Source organism: Apteryx rowi, unplaced genomic scaffold (genome assembly GCF_003343035.1).
Source record: "Apteryx rowi isolate R43461 unplaced genomic scaffold, aptRow1 scaffold_639, whole genome shotgun sequence".
NCBI classification, from domain to species: Eukaryota; Metazoa; Chordata; class Aves; order Apterygiformes; family Apterygidae; genus Apteryx; species Apteryx rowi.
The window spans coordinates 81,841-106,363 of NW_020450915.1; the positions used below are offsets into that span (position 1 = coordinate 81,841).

Consider the following 24,523-nt stretch of genomic DNA (forward strand, 5'->3'; position numbering starts at 1 on the left):
AGTCCGGGACAGCTGGGGAGGAGTGAGCACCGAGGGAGACCGGCCTTGGCTGACCAAGCCATTTATGTCTGTATTTATTTTTGTGCCGGGCCATCGTGGTGACTGCCTCCAGAGGCAAGTGGCTTGACAGTGCGGTACCTCTCCCGCGTGGGTCTTACGGGGAGCACACAGTAGACGCTGCTGCCGGTCAGGAGAAGGCCTGCTGGAGGGATACAAACTGGGCAGAAAGGGAGTGCTAGAAAAGGGAAGTTTAAAGCAATTCCTGCTTTGCCGTGGTGAAGAATGAGTCTTCTTGCCTGGGCYGATTTATCTGCTCTGTCCATCTCTGCCCTGGGAGCGCTTTGATGCTGAGCTGATCAGAAGGTTAGAGTCTCCTTATCGACTCCATGCTTACCTCTGTTTGTTTTTATTCAGAAGTTTGTTCCCTCGTTTTGCAATAACCCACGAAGCGCTGGGTGTTGCGCCAGCCGGGCCTCAATGAAGGATCTGCATTCAACACCTTTCCCTTCCCGTCACTCCAGTCCATGCAACTCCTGCATCTTCCAGCAGCACTCGCTACGCAGCCCAGATTTTAGTCAAGCTGTGGTTGGAGGTCAAAAAGGCTATCAGACCTACCGGGACCTGCCATGGGATCTTCAAAAGTAGGTGGCACATTTTAACTCTGCAAGTCTGATTTGGAAGTGTGATGGTAGTAAAGGACTACTACGGGGTGAGCTTTAGGACTTGATGGACATATAGATCCCCAAAAGAATTTCCTTTTTTTTTTTCCCTCTCTTTTCTGTCCCAAACTTCACTACTTCATCTCCACCCCCTTCATTTTTGCACGAGGGTGCATCATGGACCCTCCTGAAAGGTACAGCCTGAAAAGGGGCAATAGATGGAGGGGAAGTTGTTTGGAGAGCTGCAGACTCAAAGGGAGGTTTGGAGATTGTGGTTTGACTGAACGGGATTATATATGGCTGGTGTGAGAAGGGCAGAGAGAAATCCCTCCCCAGCATGGCAAGCAACACAGAGACTTGATTTCTGGTTAGGATGCGATGGCTTAGGTCAACAGTCACATTTCCCTGCCCATAATTGTTTTGTCCTGCCCCCAGCAGGATTTTATTGCAGTGGTGCAGAATCCAGGAAGCTCTTTTGTGTCAATATCTAATTTTAATAAGATAATTCCAGGAAAACGTGGGTTTTGGTCAGCTTTAGCTGCACTGTTATTTCCCCCAACCCTGCCAATCATCCCAGCTAAATCAGTAAAGTCAATACAGTTACATAAAGAGAAGGTACCCACCAGATGCTCATCATCCTATCTTGACCTTCAAGCTTTAAGGAAAAATCCATGATTTCTGGGGATAACAAGGAGGTGTTTTGTCTTTGAAAGCATTTTCTGCAGACAGAGTTGCTGGACATTGTTTAGTCTTGTTTTGCCGTAACTTAATATTGAATGTAGTGCTGGAAAGTTCAGAGTATTTTTACAAAGACTAAGAGATTTTTACAGAGACTAAGTGCCTGAGCTGCAATGTTTTGCTATGCTTTCCTGGTTCAGAATGGTATCTGTTCATAAATGTACAGTGTGCCTACTGAAATTGGTTGTTTTCTGTTTAATGCTCTGGCTCCTGGATTCACATGGCTGTAGGAAATGCTCAATCTTCCTTGAAACTTTCTGTTGTTGTTGTTGTTGTTGTTGTTGCCTCAATGGTTGACAAAGCTTAAAATTGTGACCCCCAGAAACAAAATCCAAAAGCACATGAAATGTATTTTTCTTTAAAACCCTTGTAATTTGTCTGGATGGCTGAATTTTGACGTGTGAACGCTAAAGACAGCAGTCTTATAGTCCTACCTCTGCCCCAGCATGGGGCAAATGGTTGTGGATGATCACAAGATATTCCTTATTCCTCGATGTTTTTAAAAATTCATTGTTATTTTTAATAACTTTTGGACATGCTGAACTCAAAACTTCATTTCTGGATTGACAAAATTTATTCTTGATGGCCAATTAAGTGTTCTTCTCTTTTTGTAAGGACAATAAAGATTTCTTTATTCAATACAATATTGACTCTGCAAGAGAAGACTGAGTTCAGCTTTTGGCACTTAGGCGCCTTAGTGGCACCTGTGTGATATCACAAAGGATCCGGTTCCCCGAAAAATACTCATACCTTTAAATCTGCGTTGCTCTGAATTTCAGTGAGGAAGAAATCCCCATTGCAGCCTCAAATACTAGTTTGTGCATATTACATTAAGAGGGAAAACTGTGAATTGTCTGAATAGGAGAATCGTGAACCCATTTCTTTTCCTAGTTAGATGTGAATCTAGTTGCTAAGTCTGGTGGATGTCAACAGTGGTGTAAATAATTTTAATAACAGTGTGTGCTAGAGGGTAAGCAACCCTTAAATCCAGTTCAGTTGCCTCCTGGTTAGGAAAATTGGCTGTTTTAAATTGTTGCTTGGATTATTTTAAAGTTGAGCGTACGTGGGAGAAATCTTTGGGTCAGATAGCTGAGTGTTTATGTGTTTGGGAAGGGATGGAGAGTTCTTGGTCTTGATTGCAGACTGTGTCCAGCCCGTTGCATGTCCAGAGATCCCTGCTTGGCAGGGAGCTCAATCTGTGTGCACAGCCATCTGCACATGTACCTGCGTGACTCGGTCCCCTGTAAGAGCCGCGCTTCAGTGTTAGCTCTGTCCAGTTCCCAGATGCCTCCTTTCCCATCATTTAACGCTGGGCTGGAACATGAGCTCCGTGAAGTTCTTCAGGAAGCAAAGTCGCTAAGGGAAACAGGGTGGAGCAGGCAGCCTTGCTGCTCTTGTCCCTCCTCCACTGCGTTGCGTCCTCTGGTCTGGGGAGCAAACGTGGTGACGTACCCTGATACAAGACTGAAAGGGTGACAATATCAGAAAAGAGTGGTTTTCATTAATAACAGTCAAAGCACCTTGATAAAAGAGAGAAATATTGTCCCTATTTAAAACAGGGATAAAAATGCTGTCGAGAGGGTTTTGTGGGCTTTGGGGCTTTTGCTCTGATGCAGGAGGTTGGACTCTTAGATGCAGTTTTAATTTGGCTTCCGTGAGAGAGCAAGAAGTGAATGTAAAGTCCAATATACAAAAAGGACACATTATTTCTTTTGTAAACTGACAGGTCCAGACTGCACTGAGACAAGTGCATGATTTATTTAATGTGATCTTTATAACATCCTTTATTATAATGTCCTTTACTGAAGGACACCCTTCAAAGTTGGATTAGGATATTGGGTAAGAGTTTGAATTTTTTGCTTGAAACTGATTGCTTTTCTCCCACCTCCCTCTATTAAAAAAAACAAAAACAAAAAACAAAAAAACAGACTTAATTGGCTGACCACAGCATCCTTCTCATGTCTGGCTTGTAAATTCTTAAGGAGAGGGACCCTCTCTGGTTCTGTGTTTATTGGTGTGAGCCCTTTACCTAGGAAATGGGTTTCTGGCAGGACTTCTCTGTGCTCATGATGGGGGAGAATACTCAAACACATATATAAAATGAAGGGCACCAAATCACCTACCACCACTCAGGAAAAGTCTTGATGCCTTAGTGGCTATTTCTAGGGAATTGGCAAAGTCTTCTCTTCTGGGAGAAAGTATCTTAGAAAACCTCCTCCTGGTACTCAACCATACTTTCATGATGTTTAAGGGATGTGTGTGTGGGGGGGGAATGTTTAGGAAAAAATAAAAAAAGACATCCCAGGTCCTCTGAAAATAGACTCCCATTCTATTAAGTCTCTAAGATCTACAAATGAAAAAACTTTTTGTCTAAAGAAATTAAATTCAGAACCTGATGCTCTAGATCTTCTCTGTGAATTGATGACCTCAAACAGGTTTCGTGAATTAAGTGAAAGGTGTGTGTGTGAGTAAAATTACACATGTGAAAAGCTGTTTACTGAGTGATAACAAGGAGCTTTAAAGGGAAGAAACTAAGAATACGGGTTTTTTTACATTTTTATCCTATGCACAAAAGAATACCAAAAGAGGTTTCAAATATGTAGTATTGTATATTCAATGGCATCACAGCCCCGTTACTCCTGATCTCGAATTGCTCTTCTGTTGATACTCAAGGCTATTTCTTCACACCCATCTGCTGCAGTGGGGAGGTGGCACTCAGCCTTTTCGACGGGCTTCTCAAACCCAACATTTTGGTTTGGGGCTATGCCAGGATCATTACAGCTGAAAGACCTTCTGAGGGTTTTTCCTTCTGTGCAGCTTAAGGAAGACAATTGCCTTTTAAATCTGTTAGCAGACTCTGTTAGCTGTTAGCTTTGACCACTAGTTAGAGTGGTAGGAAGAAGAAGAAAAAAAAAAAGCCATTGCAAATTAAACTTGAACAAACCACTGTGTGCATGGTTTCACCCAAGATCTACTACCAAACCCATGGAGGCTTTAAGACCCCTCAGGCGAGAAGCTGAGTCCCATTAGATCCTGAACATGTCACATCTGTGAAGCTGGCCCCAATAAATCAGTAAGTTCACGCCATGGAGTGCAGTTTCCAAGTCCTACAGTGGTGAGAGAGAGTTGTCTAGCTTAGTTGAGGTAGGTCTCGCATTAAGGTGCAAGTAGACATGGATAGTGGACACAGCACTCCTAGAGGTTAAGGTGTGGGTCTCCTAGACTTTTTTTTCTTTTTTTAAATCAGATTTCTGCCCCAAATTTTTATGAAATCTCTTTTCTAATCACTTAATTTATCCTGTTTCCTCCTTACTCTCCAATAAGCAAAGTCATTATGTCCATGGGAAAGAAGGGCCACTTTRTGAAGAAATTAGGGCGAGTTGAGCATTTTCCTATTTCTGAGTCTGAAAGCTTGTGAGCCCATTGGTCAGTCAGTCTAGAAACGTGAGGCTTAGAGGAACGTGGGACATGAGAAAAATTATAAAAGAGAGAGGTTGAGCAACCTAAACCTCTTCAATTATTGAAAACAGTTACTATATTGAATTAGTGTCTTTAGGAAATGTTCTTGCTAATGAGAGTCCTGACTCTTCACCCCTACACATGTTGCATTTCTGCAGTTAATATTTTATGGGAGCTTCCAGCAGGCACAGAAATAACCTCAGAGCTGTTCATCACCAACCTCTAACAGCATTGCTTAGTTTCAGTCTTGTTTTTTTTCCTGCTGCAGAAGCACAGATGCATTAAAAAAATAAATAAAAAATAAAGATGAGATGTGATGTGACGTTAAATAAAAACTCTTCCAGAGGATAGGAGGAGTGAAGGGAACATTAGGTATGAAAGAGATTTTCAAGCCAGGGTAACTCAGAACAGATATCAGTGACAAATGAACATTCACTTTTTCATTGAAGCAAAGGTCATGTTTTTTAGACTAAACCAATTGTTTCCCAAGGCAATAACTCTAAGGGTTTACAATGAATTAGAATGAAAGAAAAAGGACTAGCTTTGGATATTTATATACAATGCGCAGTGTGTGGTGCCTGCTGACTCATTCCTGCACACAACTGTAAAAGTGGTTTGCAGTGATTTGAGTTTTATTTTAGTGTACTTAAACTTGTGGTTTATGAGGTGTATGATTCAGGGGTGCCGTGATGTGAATGCGGGAACTCGCTGAGATCCCCTCATGCCCTCGGGACAGGGTCTCTGCAGCCTGCTTTCCTGGGAACGGCCATACCTTCATCCAAAGGGTGTGTGCGTGTTTGAGCAAGCAAGGCAGCTGGCTCTCGAATGAAAGTTTCTTTGCCAAAAATGCTGACTTCTCATTCTGCATTTTGCAATGGCTGATAACATCATAGAAAATATGACCTGAAGGATCTTAAGATGTCTTCAAGTTCATAGCCCAAGGCAGAATTTGTTCTCAGTAAGCTCCTCTGGGCAGTTTTTTGTTCCAATGTCATACTGACCTACTGACTATTGATTTTCCTAGAGTTAATTTGGATAATTATCCCAGCTTGGATAAAGGATAGGTGCTATGCAAAACATGGGACACTTTTTACTATTTTTGTTGCACAAGGGATTTTGGGAGCAAAGGTACCAGAATGTCAGTGGCAACTGATTATTAATTTATCCCATGGAAAGCTGCTGACGTTGCTGTACCAGAGTTTTCTTATGCCCTCAGATGCTGGAGTTGTGACTGTAAAAGATGTAAAAGGAGATGGTAAATTCCTACCCTTCATCCCAGCAGAACAAAATCTTAGAAATATGACCCTACAAACTGACATGCCAAAAAGCATGTAAGAAGAAACCAGTGTGGGTCACTTCTAGAAACCCAGTGGTTTTTAGGCCATTCTCATGACTTTTGGGGTCCTGAGTTCTAGGCATTGCATGGTAGGAACAGTGACAAAGCTTGGGTTAGAGAACTTGCAGAAAGTCTAAAATTGTTACCTTTGCATAAAGACAGCATCTCTTATTAATCTTCTCCCTCTTTTTGCAGAATTCACCAGCCCGCCATCAAAATCAGACATCTCGAGCCCTGGAAAATTGCTCTAATTGTTATTGGAGCAGCAGTGGCAGCAGCCATCACCATTGGCCTCTTGGTTTATTTTCTGGCATATGGTAAGTTTTACACAGTTTCTTATGGTCCTGGTCCTGCATTTAGTGCATCTCCTTTGTGCTTGTGGTGCCATGCAGTGCTGGGAGTTCACTTTCCATCAGGCTAATTAAAGTTTGTTTGGGGGAAGCTCACTGACTTCTTTAGAGCTCTTTCCTTCCTTGTTTAACATCTTTGCAGATCTCTTCTCAGGAACGTTTCCTGCTGTGCAGGGCGGTTAGGGCTGTGGTTTCTGCTGCCTTTCACTCGCTTTCACTCCTTTCACATCCTCCTCATGATCTTCTTCTGTGATGACATCAACACATGAGCCTGCTGGTCTCCATTCAGCGAGGGACAGACCGAGCCTTCTGCTCGACTCTGCCCATGGTGTTCCCCATGCTCCTTCCTGGGTCCCCAGCAGACCACTGGGACCCACCATTAGGTGGGCATGCAGGCCAGGAGCGGGGGTAGCTCTCCAGCGAGATACCGCTCACAGTCCTGCACTGAACGAGTTGGGTCCAAAGTGCTGTTTGGCCACGAAGATGACTGGTGGAAAGTTGGGCATTTTACGGCCACTGTGCTTAGGTCGCCCAACCGGACTGAGTTCTCCTTCCTAGGCTCCTTTCAGGAGCTATATTTGAATGTTTTGAATACAGGTGAAGGTTCTCTGACTCCTTGGGGTTCTGGATATAGGTCAGTCCCAGGCCTCTCCTGAAGCTGGTGGGTCTGGGTGCATTGTGGGTGCTGCCTGTTCCTCTCCTCTCCCTTACAGATCAGAAGCTCTTCTACTACAGCGGCAACATAAAAATCACCAGCATCCGGTACAGTAACGAGTTGTCCCGACAGTCCTCGGGAAGGTTTAGAGACCTGAGCGAGAGGATTGAGAGACTGGTAAGTTGGGGACCTTTGGGCCCTTCCCTTGTTAAAGATGCTGTGGTAACACAAGACTCATTAAAGCAAACAGCCTGCCGTTAGACCACCGGTGTACCCTGTACGCCTTTTAACTAGCTGCTCAATCCTGCTTGCAGGTTTTCGTGCTGCCCCACTCTCTGTAAGAAAAGCATACTTTTTTACCCCCAAACCTTTATGGGGTGGGGAGCTTGACCTGTCAGGCCGGGTACTGAGAGAGCAATGCTCGAGCTGTCCTCCTGCCCCTTTGGCACGTTTTGTTGAGAAACCTTCCTACAGATAGCAGATGTTGCTGAGAGGCTCTCGCTCATACTGTAGCTATGGAAATAAATAGGTGCATTGTCTCCAAGAGAAAACAAGAAAGGAAATTGCACTTCCCCACAGATGGTAATTATAGAGTTCAGCTCTTTACAGCAATAAGCATGTGATTGTACTTGTATCTTTTTGTGTTTCATTCACCAGTGTCTGATAGATATCTCTTGCCTCCTGTTTAGCAACCCTGCACAGATACTCAGTTAATAGGACAATCAATGCTCTGCTCACCACTGGCATTTAATTGAGGGCCATGCCGCTTGTTCACAATGAAACGTGAGCCATGGCGCACACTGTCCTGAAGCAGTAGGGTGCTACACAGGGACTTGGCGCCACTAGTGTCTCTTCCCAGCTCCGCTGCTGAGGACCTCAGAGATCTTGATCAAGTTGTCATCTTTTTGCTGCTTGTTTCCCTTCTGCTCTGCTTGCCTACCTGGGACTGTACTGCATTTCACAAGAGCTGCTCTTGGTGCTTGTCTTTATTTATGGAGTCTTACATAAGCTGAGCTTACTTAGGTGCTACCACTTTACAACTATTAGCCAATACGCGCAGCCTTTTAACCTTGTGATAGGACCTTGGAGAGGAACTATTGTTCTGGAGCAAGGAGACAGTGTTTTGCTGAGATGGGAGGAAGCACAGGGTTGGAGAGAAGTCTTTGAGAAATAACACATCATTGGGTCATGTTTAATCTCTTTGTCCCATTTCATTCCCTCTTTGTTTTTGTTTTTTTAATGTGGCTCCTTTGACAAGGAAGCACTTCTTATTTTGGCTAAGAAGTTTGTTCAGACAGTGTCCAATGCAATCAGCTTTCCTCTGAGCCGGGCTATTAGTTTAGATGCTTGAATGGAAGCCGATGCTTGAATGGAAGCCAATGCTTTGGAAACCCTGTCTCCCTGTGGGTGTTGAGCATTTCTGACAATAGTGACAGTAAATACCAGTGCTGGTTGAGCAGCGAGAAACATCGTTTCGGAGTATGTTAATTGTACCTGATAAGTAATGCCATAACAAACACACAGAGAACTGTGTTGCCTTTTCTTCATTCCTGTGATTTTTCTTAAGAGCCATCTTTGCTTCGGACATGAACTTCTACCCATCTCTCAAAGGCGGTCAGATCTTTGCTGTACTTTAGGTCATCTGATGTAAATGGTCCCTGCCAAAAACTTTGGTTTTTTTAGCTCCACATATTCCACCTAACAAGGATGGATGAGATCAAGAAATTGTCTGTAGCATTTTTAAAGTGTCTCCGTATGCTAATGAATAACAATGTGATCCCTAATAGGCTGATTCTGTCCAAGCAAAACTCAGTTCATGGCGCTAAAAATCAAAACATCCTTTCCAGAGGCCAAAATAGCCTCTTCATCTCTTAAGACAGCCATCTTAGAACATCTGCATTTTCATCCTGACTCCTGGCTCGCAGAAGGTTTTCACACTGTCTTTTTTAATAGAGGAGGAGAGCGCTGAGGGTTTTTTTCCATTACATTTCCTGATTTGTCTGGATTTATGAAAATCCTTTGTAGTCTTCCCCTGGCTGGGGTCAGGTTTTGAACATCCAAGCCTTTGCATTGTCATTAGTAGGAATGATACCTTGTGCTCATGTTGTGAAACAGTGAGTCAATGTAGATAAACTCAGTGTCTTTCACAATGCTTGCTGCAAAGTGAACAGAAGTGAATCATCTCTGATAATCAGAAGCATTCACATTACCTGTCATGCAACTCCCTGCCGAGTGCTCCCTTCTCTGATCCCTCCCTGATGAAGCTTCCTTCGTTTGGCCCCAGAACAACGCAGAAAGGAGCTGGGTTTGGAGCTGATATTTCACCGCAGGGAAAACGTTTTGGGTCCCACAGAGCAGTCATCCTGTGCCTTCCTCAGGTCTGGCAGCAAACGCCCCGGTGTTGGCTTCGGTTTCCAGAGCTGAATAGCAACACCCATGGTGTGAGCAACATTCCCAACTCCCTTATCTCATTGAAGGCGGGAGGGAATGCAGAGGGATCATGCCAGAGAGCTGATGAAGCCGGTGCACCAGTCAACATCTCAGGGCTGACTGGAAAGTCTGGAAAACATATTGTGGGGTGGGGCTGGCAGGGGGACTGAGGAACGGATGATGAAAGGTCTCTGCTCCTTGTCAGACTTCCTGCGAACGGCCATGAGGACTCCCTTTCTGCTGTCTTGAAAGAGCAGGCCCCATCGAATGCTACAGTGGAAAGAGATGTGCTAGCTCGCCAGAGCCTCCTCGTTTTTCTAGATGTACCAGTCATTCTTCTTTTCCCACCCTAAAATGCACTGTGCCAGAGCCTCCCCTCCTGAACCAGATACATAGGGCACAGTCACGGGGCTAAGGGCTCCTTCCCCAAGGAGCCTGTGTTTCACTGTGTGCTCCCTTACTGCTCGGCTGATCTGCGTGTGCATCGTAAATGCCATTGTTTCCTTCCCCACACACACAACCCACAGGTTTTCCCTAGCGCCTGCACCAGGCTTGGTTTTTTTTCCCCACTTCTGCAAAATGCATTCAGTTCCACTTTCCAAGACCATCTTTGAGGCTGTCGTGGGTACTCAACCACCCCCTCGCTAACAGTCTCCTGGGGGAGACTTCAGAAGGGCTGTTTCTGGTTGTGCTTCTCCTGCTGAAGAGCTCCATGGCATCCCAAAGTGTGGGAGCAGAGGAGACAGCCAGCTCTGGACCTGAGTGACTAGGACGATCCCGGTTGCCTACCCTGGGTAGCAGCACCAACCATCCTGTGCATGGGGCAGAGAATGGAGGGATGCTGTCTGTGCCCAGAGTGGGAGACCAGCTTTGACCACATGGGAAGGAGTTTTGTGTTCAGGAGAGCTCAAAATGGACACCTCATCAAGCACCTCTTAATGAGAGTTGCTTCACCTGGAGGCTGGCAGGTGTGGAGCTGTGAGACAGTAGTGGAGACCAAGCACTCCACAGCACACGGTCCTTTCAGAGCCTGGCTGGCCGCTCAGTAAAAATGGCCATCAGCTTTTATCCTGCCCACCAGTGACTTGCAAATGTAGCTGCCTGCTCTTCTTGCCGCTACAGTAACTTTCTGATGCTTTCTCCTAGACGTTCTGGGAGAAAGTTACCCCTCTTCCAGGACAGCCTACCTCCTCCTCCTCCTCCTTTCCCAGGCACCTATGACCTCCCTGCCTCCTCCTCTGGCCAGAGCCATTCCCACCCAGCTGTTGGGCTGCTTCTCCCTACTCTAGCTCATGTGTCCGACTCCCTTCATGGTTTCTTGTGGCAGAAACAGTACCCTCCCCTGCTTCTGGGGCTCTGCTCTGCCCCTCATTCCATATGCTGTCCTGCTGGCTTGTGATGTTAAGCCAGGCCATGGGTTGGGTGACCAGATGTTCCTCAGGTAGGAACATAGCGTGGCTCCCTGCTTGGCTAATTGTGAGGCTTGTTTTCTCTCCATGAGTGCCCCAAGGGCCGCAGGGCTGGCATGGATTTCCCCCATCTTCCTTTTCATGTGCTGCAAGGCACCTGGGCTGTCTTCATCCCCTCCATGGTTCAAAATCAGTCCCAGGGCCTGGTCAACCACCAGCTGTCCCCACATTCCTATTAAAGTCGTGGCATGACATCTAGAAATTCCTGCCTCGGGACTCTGTGTTGTGTGTCAGGACATCTCTTTTAGAAAAAGACATCTTCATGAAATGATTTCAAGTGATAAGAGAATCTTCAGTGTCCTTAAGTGCAGACACTGGGGGGACTTTTTTAATGAATACAGCTCTTGAAACATGACCTGCCAGATAGAATTGAATTATGAGTTTTCAATCTGCAGATACAGAGCCCTCTACCAGGCATCGCACAGGCACTTAGGAGACCACTGGCAAATGCTGTGAAGTCATTTTGAGGGCTGTGCCCATTCTCCATTGTTGTAAGGACTTGCTGATGAATCTCTGTAACGATGGTGGTAAGGAAGGGAGGCAGCTTTGTCCCCTGAGGGGACAGTTTTGCCCCCTGACAATGTCTTCAGAGGCTGTTAATGCGTTTCTCTGAAGACCTAGAGAAGCAGACAAGCAGGCTCGCAGCAGGGCTTGCAAGGTGGCAAGGTGCCTGTGCTCAGCCCCTTGGGCACCCCACGGGGCAAAGCGGAGCTCATGCTCTACAGCCTTGGCGTTCTGAGCRGGGCAGTGCTGATTTTTTGGACTGCTTTGGCATGCTTCTGGCACAGCTGTGTGACGCCGCAGTTTGCCAGCCCAAGGGCACTGGCGCCTCTGCGGTACAGGCAGGGAGCTGGGTTGGAGAGACTTGAAGAGCCAAATGCGTGAAGCCACCTYAGTGCCCAAGAGAAGATCCCTAGAGATAGAGGGGAAGTGTCCACGTGCCTGCAGGTGAACAGGAAAGGACCCACCTCACCCTTTAGTCACCCTCCGGTTTTGCTCATCCCAGTACTCAAGGATCTTTGTGGTTTGGCTTCCAGCTCCCAGGCAGATGTTCATGCTCCCACAGAAAGCAGGGCTTTGGCACCTGGTATCTTGTCTTGTTGAAGACTAACCCAACTGCCCAGACATTACTCGTAACTGGAAGGCTAGCTTTCTGCGTTGTACCTAGTGATAAGCTTGCCATCATCATGCTATCAGGAAGGACCTTGTATCACTTGGGTTGTGAATACCTCACTTAAAGATCCACAGGGTCAAAGTGAGGAGTGCTGGCCCAGCTTTTCATTTGAGCCAAATTCAGGGAAAGCCTACGTGAAAAGAACAGTAGCRGGGAACAAGTAGATGAGATTGTTGTTTTACGGTGCTTGGCATTTTTGGGGCCAGACATTCCACCAGTCTTCCCACAGCAGAAATGTGTGTATTTGGGAGATGGAGGAAGGCAGAACAGAGATCGCTTCAGAGCCAAGAAGTACTCAAGGTGCATTGGCCACAGCTTCCACATGTGGGTTACAGCAAAGCTCAGAAGCATGTGGGTTGCTTGGTCAGTGCTGTATGGGGGCCAAGCCAGTAGTCCCCCTGCTAGCAGGTTTCGGAAATGCTCCTAAAGACTGTAATTGCTGTGGGAGACCTGGCAGTGAGGGCTAACGCAGCCGTGGTACCAAATGTCTTCTGAGACGGGGGATGTGCTGAAGTCCCAAAAGGTCTAATGTGACTTTTTTTTTTTTTTTTACTGCAAGTTGAAGCAAGAGTTGCTAGAAGTATCATATAGCTTCATTTGCTGCACAGCCGCTGTTTCCGACCCTCCTTGTAATTCCCCTCTTCTCCCCTCTCAGCCCCTGAACCGTACAAGAATATTGCAGATAAACTGGTCAGATTACAGAAATTATGGTAGCTGCAGCAGCCAAATCTTTCCAAGGATTTCTCAGGCCCTACAGAACCCAAACTAAACTGAATTAAGGAAGTTCCTGTTTGTAATAAGTTTCAGGAAGAGATTTGGCTGTGTTTTCAGATATGGATCCCAAAATTTAAACCCTAAATCCTTATTTAAGCCCGAGAATGTGTAAACACTCAGCTGTTCAAGTATTTGCCTAGTACCCGGGTGAGCTGAGAAGGTCAGAAGGTCTATTGACATTTTCTTTTTCATTGAAGACATTTTTAGCTACAAGTATGCCTATAATAGAAATGCCTCAAAAGTGAGGCTACTTAAATGAAGCTCTTCAAAGACTGTGTTTTATTTTTTTCTACTAATACTCTCCCTTTTTTCTTTCCCCGGAAAAAAATGTAATGTGATGGAAAAAAAAAATCATGTTGGTTTATCTATGTATGAGATCATTAAGATTAAGGAATATCTTGAGGGGAAACAATCAACTGGATATTTTGATGACCTCTGCTTAAAAGCTTTATTTTAAGGGTCCGGTTCCTGTGGTTGGAAGTGCTGCCTTTGGACTAGCACAGTACAGTGAGGGTGCCCTCTATGGGAGCCCAGGGCTAGGAACAAAGCCAAAAGTGGCGTTCCCCACAATTCAGCCTGCTGGAAAACCTGACAAGGCAACAGTGGACAAGATGACGGTTTCACCTGTTCATTTAGCTCTGGAATTAGAGGTTTACAAGACCTGCAGCTTTCAGTATGGGCTACGGTGAGTGCTACAGGTGTGGTCTTAAAGACCTATGTAGCATGCTGTACACTAAGATGGGAAATAACTAATGTAATGGCCAACTTTTCCTAACTTAAAATTCACTGATTCTCCAAATTCTTAATACAAAGTAATTTTCTCAAATAATAGGTCCACAAAATGATTTTTTTTCCCCCTGGTTCATCAACCAGAAGGTCTAATAAGCATGTACAAAGCCTGCCAAGTCATAACAGGAAGGATGCCAAATTCTCCCCTTTTCACCCCAACAAAATAACTCAAATTTAGACCCAGGTGTGGCCACAAAAGCTCTAAAATGTGCATGAGAAAAATGGATAGAAACCTCAGCTGGAAAAAGGAATTCAGAATGAAATAAAGGGCATTTATTGATAGTGTGTGTGATTAAGGGTAGAATCTTATCTTAATTATAGCCCCGTGGATCCCGAATTGCTGCATTGTTTGCAGACAATTAAATCAATGAAGTGATTCAAGATGTGAATGGTGTCGATGAGATTGAAAACAGGCTGGTTGAGAGACTCGTTTAGAGTGCGCTGTTGTCAAGAGGGAGAGTCCAAATTCAATACTGTTCTCATGTGACTGATGATATTTGGGCGCTTGTAATCTGACTACATCAAAATGGATTTTTCTTAAATTTCATAAAATCACTCTTTTCCTAAGAACTTTTCCTTCCTGGGTTTCAACTTCTTACCTTTACACACTGCTTAAAAAACAAAGGCCAGATTGTCACTTCTGTGCGAAAAGCACAGTCTTTGAACAAGCAAAAGCGCTTCTACAGATTTTTGACCCACATTTGCTCCAGATTTTGGCAAGAGCTCCTCCCCAAGCTGACAAAATTTCGCTTGCAGTGTGAAAGTCTTAGGAAGCTAATTAAGGACAATTGAAAGCAGGGAGTAGGAATGGGAATACTTAGGTGACCTTAATGCCAGCTGTCGCCATTACAGTGGCTATAATGAAACTGTAATGCCAGGACATGCCTCTCAGATTGGTTGCACTAGGGATGAGCATGGTACTTTAAATCCTGACATTATCCCACGTATCAGTCCGCTTAAAAATTTCTCCTATCTGAGAGACCGATCTCTTTTAGGAATGGTTGTACGAGGTCAGTTATTTATCTTTTGCAGCTGTGACACGTCAACCGTCCAGCTGTGCTCCTTATTTTAGTGCAAGGTCAGATAGGGCTTCCTCACCTCCTAGCTTTAGCGGTCCAGCCAGTTTAAACACTGGGGAGTTTGTGCTAGTTTTCTCGACCGCATGGGACGGCACTGCTCTTGCCCGCCATGCTGGGTATGACACGTCATCTTTGTGCATGTGGTTTCTGATGGATCTTCTGGTTTGCCCAAGGCCCACATGTTGTTATGCTCACTCTCCTTCAGGCCCGTTTTTGTCACCTGGAGCAAAGCAGTGTGGCTCTGGGGTCACCAGTGCTCAGAGTAATCGATATTTCTGATACGACGGGGAGCATGGCTTTGTCTGTATCCTCATTCTGGATAGTGCCAGATTTGGGTTTTCTGTCCCTTTCTTCCCTCCTTCTCCCTCCCTCTAATCTCTAAGACATCTCAGGCTCCCAAGTGAGCTGCTTCTGGATTGGGATTATGGTCAGCTGGCTCTTTTGGCCATTTATGGGTGGTCTCAACATTTTGTGTTGCAAAATTGGGTGCAAATTGGTCACTGAGTTTGGCACTAGATACAGAATTAATGTGACTGAAGGGGAGTAATTCATATTATATTATTACTACAAAATACTGGAGAAAGCCACTGAACCAGCCAACATGGTCCATTTAATATTTAGGATGGAGAAATTAAAAAGTCACTGATAATGGGCTTTCTATCCAAAAGACAAAAGGGAGGACTGCAGTATGTTGGGAGCTGGTCAACTAAACTGGCAGTCAGCAAAAGAGTAGCAGTATTGAACAGCGAGAGGATTTGTATGGCTCAGATAATGTAGATAATCCCCCACATGCAATTCAGTGGGCTCAGCAAATATCCTGGAGAAAAGTTTTGTCAAACTAGATTTACGATAACCCTCGGCTGATCCTGCTACCTGGCACGCAGCAGCAGAGCAGTGCGCAGTGGGAGCAAGCAAGGCCTGCTTTAACCGCCCATTTTGGGTCGTTTCCAGACCCAGCTACACAGCAGGGCCAGCCCAGCCCAGGTGCTACAGCAGCATGGAGTGATCTCAGCTGCACGCAACCTACTTCCATAGTCTGCTTTTTTCCTGGGTCCCAGGGAGGCAGGTCATTTCGCCTGGCTCTGGATTGTGAAAAGGTTCTGGTAGGTGGCTCTGAGGGCCAAGAAGGTTGGCTCTGATGGCATAGTGTGACACCAGAAAAAAAATGTTAATGACAAGATCCTGAGTTATTCAAGATAGGATAGAAAAATAAGTCTTGTGCTTCAAGGCATAAGACAATTTCTGGCTACAAGGAGCAAGGAAGAGTTTCTTTCATGGCTGGGTTTGCATGATTTAGACTTTCCTGCCCTCCTCTTGCATATTTGGTACTAGCCATGATTAGCTACAGTATTGGCATAGACGGACCAGTGTTCAGGAGTGAAGTCCAGTTTCTCATGGAAAATTGTACTGAATTAAGAGAAATTCTGTAAAAGGATAGAGGATTTGAAATTGAGTTAAGAAAATGCCAGGTAGCATTAGACTAAACTAGCCAGAAAACATTAACTCAAAGAAAATCTTGTTTGGAAGAATGCTAAAATGAAAGCTGTCAGGAAAATGCTGTTCATGTGAAACGAGCAGGAATTAGCACTCTTGTTAGGAGTGGTGGCTTGCCTGCAGCAGCAACTGTCACCGTTCAGCAGCTGCTAGACAAAGACTGGAAAAATAAGTGAGACGCACTTAATCAGTGGTGAAGTTAAGGGAACTATTCATTGCAGTGTCTCTTTTGAATGACTGTAACCAAAACAAGGTGGTTGAAATGAGTGTAGATGCTTCACCGAGGCAGGATTGGGTCCAACCTACTTACTGGATGGAGTTGTGGTTGCTTTTGCTCCCAGGGTTGTGACTCAAGCTGAAAAGAAAGCTACGACCAGAGAGAAATGTTTCTTGTAGGCTACAAGTGTGAAAATTTTCATCGGAAGATTTATGGCAAGCAACACAAGATGGACCTTCACCATGAATCCTTGCAAGCCATTAGCAAAAGGCATCTCCCTAAAATGTTTGCTCCTACGTAAGTTTGAAATACAAAGATTACTGCTGGGAATTCAGGGTACCAAGCTCCTGGCTGAAGGAAAAAGTAGATCTGGGACAAGACTGTATCTGTCAGAAATGGATTTTTCAGCAGGTGAGGATGGAGGGGCCATAGTGCAGAAGCACGGCTAGCATGTCTCTCCTGATAACATGCAGCAGGTTACGGAAGGAAAGACACCAGGCCAGGTCCGATGTTACTGAAGACCTTGCAAGGATGGCTAGAAACAGAAACACTCTCCAATTAGCGTTTTTCATCTACCAATGATCTAGCAGTGAGGTGATTTCTAAAGAGGGGGACGTTAGTGACAGTATGTAACAAGAGGAGGAAAGCGGCTCCTTCTCATTCAGACATGGAATTGGGCAAGAAAGTGAAAGCGACACAAATCCAGTAATAGTGGTATCATTGGAAATCATATAGTAATGATCTCACCATAAAAATAACTCTAACTCCCCTTTCACCCTGAATTTTCTGAAAACAAAGTCTGTTGCTGATAGTTCAGTTGCCTCTGGATTCCTCAGATTATTTTTGTAAGAAGCGTTGCATGTCACAGTGTTTTGTCATGTGCCCCTGGAAATGATTCTCTTCGTCGCGGCACAAGGTGTTCAGGATCAGTCTGCACAGAACATGTAGGAGGTGGTCTGGGGGTTATGGAGGTTTGCTCTCCAATAGGAAAGACAAAGAAATGTAATCATAAAAGATCAAAAACAAACAAACAAACAAACCCCAACATTGTATCTCAGGGCCGATACTGGCAATAACCAAGGATAGCTTTTTGGAAGAAAAGCTCGGCTACCAAATTACAGGAAACAAAGCACTTGACTGATATCTAACCATATGCCTCATAAATTGTGGTGGTAGCAGCTGGCAACCTGCAGYGTGGCAGGATAAAGTGCATTGTGTGTATGCAGTAGCTTGTCTCAGCTGATACACCTGCCTTATTTTTTTTCATTGAATTCTGTCCATTGTTCCAAATCCACAAGTAATTCCCGATAGCTGCCAGTAACAGCAAAATAAAACATCAGCTAAATGCATGACCATGAAGAACTTTTCTTTTTTCTTCACTAATGCATGTTGTTCAACTTAAAATTCACTGAAAAATGTGCATTTTTCATCTTGATATTATTCTGGTTTTGTATTACCATGCAGCAATGTCAGGCCTAATGTTATAACAGACAGGCTGGAAAAGAGGGGCTTTTTATTCTCTGGGAGCAATCACCCACAGTTTTCATTCTTACATGCCTGTTTCTCTATCTGAAAGAATGCAACATGCGAGAAATTCRGGATTCATTCTTTTTTTTTTCTTTTTCCCTTAAAAGGCTGAAAATCCACAGACTTGGTTCTAAGTGAACCAGTCTTTAAGGGCTAAAGACTGCAAAATCTTACAATTTTTGTAAAGCATTTCTAAGTGGTTCTTCTGTAATACATTTGATGTTTACAGGATGTATGCACTTGATTTATTGGATCTTGCTGATACAAGGAACTGCATAACGCCCTGGTGACTTTGCTGTTTCTCAATCCTCCAGTGATCCTGAACTGTTCCTGGCAGAATTTCATGCCATGTTAAATTATGCGATGTTGTCTCTGAGATGGATCGCACAATTTTGAAAGACAGCATTTTGTCTAAAGCAGGATGCGGTTAAGCAGGCACCAGCAAAGAGGCTATTTGCAGATTAATTCCTGAAGTTTTATAAAATGAGGCCTGGACTTCCCTGTTTCTGATGGGAATTGCTTGAAAGGTCCCCTAGCATGTGGCAAACCATGTAGGAGTGGAGGGGACAGTAGTATAGCGGGACACTGATGTACTCATAGGATATTTAGAAAGACAAGTTAGATCTTTATGATGTGCCTTAGGCCAAATGGAAAGAAATGTGGGAAAATCTGTGGCAAATGTTCCTCTGAGACTGGGTGCGATGGTGTTTCTCTGCTCTGTAATCCGTGAGTTTGTAACCAAATACCATGTTCTGAGTGCCCATTCCAGCAGACATCCACCCTGCTTTTATTTTTCTGTTGTTAACTTGCATTTTTCTTTTTTCAACAGATGGACAAGACATTTCACAATTCCATTTTAAGGAAAAAATACATCCGCTCACGCTTAGTCAGAGTGAGGTAGGTGAGATTATAATAAGCACGCACAGCTGAGATGCAATGAAATGCTCACCAAGCCCAACTGGAGAGCCACCTGATCTGGCTTAGTATGGTTGGTCTTGTGTATGGCCAGAGCATGATACCCAACTGAGTGTGATCTTCTTCTGAACCATGTCCTCCTCTGAGTCTTGATGCAGAAGATAAACAGTCCAAATTGAATATGCATTTGTGCTCAGATCTTCAGCAAGCTTTAGCTAATAAAGCAAATATAACTTTAGCTATCTTAAAATACAAAAGCATTTCCAAACCTGTATTTCCTTCACTATAATGAGGATGGCATTTTACTTTTAGTGCTCACTGCTGTGCTGGGCTTGTTGACGAAGACCCAAGTACCACTGTGCTGATTCAGATGAAGGACCCTCTAGTCTGATATTGCATCTGTAAAAGCCGACACTTGGGGAATAGTAGGAGCAAGCCAGACGTGTATGATATTTGCTCCTATGTACTCTTCCTGTCTCCAGCTATTTGCTGCTTGGGATTTCTTGAAGTAGCTGTGGTTTGTCTGGTTAGTAACCCCCAGTGGAGCTCTCTCACAAGGACTTGTCCAATCTCCCCTTGGACTCGTGAACTTCTTGTACCTCCACCCTTTAGAAAGGAATTCCTCGTAAAAAAACACCTCCTTCGGGTCATTGCTTTGTTCGATGGCCCCTAGTTCTTGCACTGGGAAGAGGCAGTGAAGATCTCTATCTCTCCTCTCCCAACAGTTAATGGTATTGGACACTCCAATCATATCTCTTTTCTCTCCCGTACCCTGCAAGCTCCTCTCTTTTCTCAGCCAAAAGTCCTGGCCTGCTCAGTCATTCCTTGCAGGAGCTGTTCTTGCCACCTTGTTGCCCTGCTCTGAATCTCTTCCTTGATTTGCATTTTTGACCACTGTTGAGGTCTTGCTCCTGAGTGGCAATGGTCAGCTCAGAGCCCATTACCTTATACATGAACCTAGGATGGATTTTTTCCCATCTTAGCTTTCATAATCACCCACTAAACCTACAAGACTGAAAGCAGCCTGCAGATCTTACTGCTGTAAATGTGTTTCTTCTTCAGCAATTCACAAAATCCTTTCCTCCTGCTCTATCTTAGCTTAACCTCCAGTAAGGCAAATCATGCAAGTCATTCTTAAACGTAACCTTAAAAATGTTTTTAGATGCTTGTTAGAGTGATACAAATGTAGACAAGGTGGATCTGAGAGGCAAACCTGTAGGGAAAAGTAAAATCTTTCATTATTGTTATTCCGGAGGACAGACAGATGTACTTGCTGTGATGTTTGATGTAAGGCTTGTCTGTGCCAGAGCTTGTTCGTTTTTCCAAATACATCGTTTGGCCTGATACAAGATGATATCTCTTTCTACAAGCTTTAAGTGCTTAGACTGCCAGCTCCTCCAAGCAGGGTCATTGTTATGAATTTGCTTGGAAAGTGCAATGCATAATTTTGGTTCAGTATAAATAATGCATTGGTAATAATGCCCACAGTTGCCTAAGACAAAATATACCTTGACTAGGTGCCTTTGGCTCTGGCCCTTCACTGTGCAGTGAGTGATTCAAGGCTGGCTGCACTTACCTGAGGGTTTGCAGAGGTGTGGTGTGCTTGCAAGAGCTGGTATAGTAATTCCAGCGTGGCACAGCACAGGAAGAGGAGTGGGGGAAGAGGTGAGGGAACACCTCAGAAATGCTGAGCAACACCCACAGCTGGAGCAGATAATATCTGGAAAATAAATAGAGAGGCAATCATGCCGAAATTGGCACTGCGGGGGAAAAAACAGCCTGCTGCAAAGTTCACGTATAGCTACTCAGTCTCAATTGTGGGATCCTTGAGGCAAGGGATGTGTCTTTCTGCTCAGCCATGAGACACTCAGCACAGCTTGGGTGTGCGAGTAACACAAGGCCTCTTCCTTGCCCATCTCTGGTGACAGCAGGAAAATCTGTCTTGTTTTGATACGTGTCCTTTCCCAAGATCATGGGCTGATTGCATGACTGGTGTATAAGCTACTTGCTTTCTATTTATTTTATTTTATTTTATTTTATTCCAAATTTCTCAGATACTGAGATTAAACTGGAAGACTTCTTTTTCCTTTCCTGTCTGAATGATGCTTAAGACCCACTTTTATCTCACCCTCTGTATGCAATGTAAGATAACTGTGCTTCCACCTGCTGTGAGTTGTGTCATTGCTTCTTGGCTCTGGTGAAAAGAAGAGGCAAAGGAAAGGAGAAGACTCTCAGTATGCACTCTAACCTTGCCAGCGTGATGACCAGGCATGAGGCATCTACAAGCATAGAGCAAGATTTAATATGCCAGATTAGACGCTTTGGTGTTTGCAGTCTAGCGTTCAATCTCTTGCAGAGCCTGGTATCTGATGCTCTGTCTAGAAAGAAATACGTATTACCATTGGGTACATTCAGACCTTCATATGATTCTTTCTTTCCTTTCCTCTGATCTTACGTGGGCTTTGCAGTAATGTCGCGAAAGGAGTGATTCACTTCACTCGTAAGAGGGAAGCAGCACTACGTTTATTGCAGTAAGACAGCAACTTAACAAAATTCAGTCGTGAATGAGAACGATTTAACGAGATTCAATTGGTAAGGTTCACTCAGTTATTTACTGCATGAAGGACAGGGTCAGATGCGTGCGCAACGGAGACCCTCCTGTTGAGTCACGAGGTTCAGACTGGACCCCCTTGCTTTCTAAACTCCTTCAGAGAGGAGCCTAGGTGCGGCTGGATCCAGTCCTAGTCCCAGACTTGGTCAACGGTTTATGTCTAAGGTATTATGTGCACAATTAGTCAGAGATATAACTCAGCAAAGTTTTGCAAAGTTCGCAAAAGTTCAGCATGCTATTAATCACTTACCGAGGATCTGTCACGGGTAAGGAATCTCTCTCAGCCTTGAGGAGTAACCTTGAGAGGCGGCCCTGCTCAAGGGGAGGTTCTGCAGTGCAGCCTGCTGCTGTGCAGGAGAGCTCAGTGGGCTCTGGGCTGCCCCCTATTTATGGGGGGGGAGATGATTGACTCATAGTCATATTTGCATACTAGATGGGCCTTAGTTGGCACATGCTCAATTAGCCCCCTACATATGTGCTGTTTACAGGGAGGTCAGGTTGAGGGGGAGAGAGCACATCAGTGGGGGGGGAAAGGAGCACACCATCACAAGTAACCACTTCAAACTGGGGAACTCTGTGTCTCAGCATGGATCCTGCTCATACTTCCCAGTAAGATTTGTTAAAAAAAACCTTTTTTGTCCATCTTCTGGACTGTGATAAGTAGACTGTGAATGTGCTGCTGAGTTCCATTTGTCTTTGCATAACATGATGTTATCAGTCATATTCTCCAAAAATGTAAGCGGACACCCTGACTTCACATAAGGTTGCAGTGGTGGAATTGTGTAGCCTTTCGCTATTCCCTTGACTACCTTTTTGACAATGTTAGGAGATTTTTCTTCTGTGCATGTCCAGGGCCCTGCAGGGGTCTGTCTAGACACCACTAACCGTCTGCCTGATGTTTTTGAATTCCTGCATATCTAGCTTTCCACTGCTATCAAATCAGTTCCTTCCCTGCTGTTCTTATGTCCCAAGGACGTAATCACCAATGGGTTTTTAAACTCCAGGACTGGTCTGGCCAATCATTCATAGAGAGCATCACGCCTCTCCTAGCCTAAGTATGTAAGCATTTGACCATTCAGGACTTGCTTGGAATTTTTTTTTTTTTTTTTAAGCACTGCCTTCTCTCTTTGCAAAATGTTTGAAAATGTATTTAATCCTTTATGTTAAATTGCCATCGTTGGAGGAGCTAAGATAAAACCAAGAAATGTAGAAATGAGCTGAAGGCAACCAAATGCATTTTTGTTGGTTTATAGCCCCGATACCGGTGGTGTGGTGGCAGAGGCTCTGCTCACATTCTGGTTCTCCTCCACGGACTGCAGAGAAGCACTGCGAGAAAGAGTTGAATGGATATTACGGAGGGGTCTGAAAAAGTACACTGGCCCCCTGCGAATAAATGTCAAATCTTCTATTGTCTCAGGTAAGTATATTATATCTCCCTTAAAGCTTTTTCTGATTAATGGGACCGGATTTTGTTTTTTCCCTTCTGACAGGGGCTGTTACTGAGTCTGAGGGGGCAGTCATTCCTGCTCCTTGAGTTGGAACAAAATCCGTGGAAATGTGTAAACCTCGCTTGAGCCTCTTAAATACACTTTAAATAAGGATTAACAGGAGCAGTTGCTTTGTGGCCTCTCTGTACAGGCTCGTCCCCTCCTCCAGACCGCAGGGCCAAGCTTATATTCCTATCAGGAGAGAGAGCAGAAGCCTCATCGCAGTGCTTCAGTATGTGGTGGCACAGATGAACATGCTCTGTGTTTTCCCTAGGTCTTTGCTTTTCTGAGGAGCCTGAAAGGGTAGGAACGATGCTTGGATGAGCTCTTTGGTGGGGGAAACAGCAAATTCATTGAAAAAATAATTTTTAGTGGGAGGATCGAGATTCCTTGCAAATTCCCCAATTTTGTTTAGCAAAAGGGGAAGAAAGGGAGAACGTTCTTATCAATGTGACTTTCTCAGATGAGGATCTAGCCCATTTCCTTCCTCTTTGGCATTTCTGATCTCTTAGATAATTTTTGGGCAGGGCTGGACTCTGGTCTTTGCRCGTGGCTCAGCTTCAGTTACATTCGGTTGCCATTTCTTCTGGGAGTCAGACTTCTCCAGGATGAGTTGCTAGTGAGAAGGAAGGGGTAGATACTTGCTCCATTTGGTATCGTGGACGTCCTGCTTGCTGCTATCACTAGACTACTGAAACCACCGGAGACACCAGCAGGCCAGACAGTTGTGCTGCAAGAGCAAGAACGGTGGGTCAGCTTCCATGCTGGACAGAGCCAGGCTTCCTCCCACTCAGAAATGACTGGGAGCAACCCCTTGTCCTGGCCCTTGGCACTTGAAATGGAGAAGTTGCATTGCGGCAATGCAGCGAAACTCRAGTGCGAGCTGTCACGTGCCCATTGTTTCTTGATGGGCCAACTTGTCCCCATCCCTGGGATGGCTCAGGGTGATAGGTGACATCCCTCTGGGTGAAGAAGCGCCTCTTCCCTGCAGTGTCGTGCATAGTCCAGTGGTTCTTGTTCAGCAGTTGTTGGCTCGAAGTGCACATCTAGTTCCTTCCATATGGAAATAGTGTGTTCCCATCAAAAGAGAGAGAGATCGAAAGAATTTAAAAGAAGCCCGGGTCATGATTCAGTGAATTTTGAAGCTTTAGTTTCATCTGGTGCCTTGTATAAAGGATAAAGTTGGATGGAGTACAAAAATGCTTATGAGAAAATGACTGTGATCTTCTCATAGAGTTATCTAATTAGCTGCTTATATTCAGTCTGGTAAATGAGGGAAGTGATTCAAAACTCTTCTTTTAGTTGACCTTGAACTGCACTCAGGGATATTACTGTAAATCATTAGTTGCTATTTAGAAAA

General features: G+C 44.6%; 1 protein-coding gene across 1 annotated transcript in view; it reads left to right on the top strand.

The window, feature by feature from the left end:
* The first annotated feature begins 477 nt into the window (after nt 1–477).
* The window catches only part of LOC112974916 (transmembrane protease serine 11E-like), a 37,595-nt gene continuing 13,549 nt past the window's right edge, over nt 478–24,523 (top strand). The window contains exons 1-5 of the mRNA XM_026084392.1: nt 478–641; nt 6,388–6,509; nt 7,256–7,374; nt 18,980–19,047; nt 22,930–23,093. Coding sequence (XP_025940177.1) covers nt 478–641; nt 6,388–6,509; nt 7,256–7,374; nt 18,980–19,047; nt 22,930–23,093 — 637 coding nt within the window. The remainder of the gene's footprint in view (nt 642–6,387; nt 6,510–7,255; nt 7,375–18,979; nt 19,048–22,929; nt 23,094–24,523) is intronic.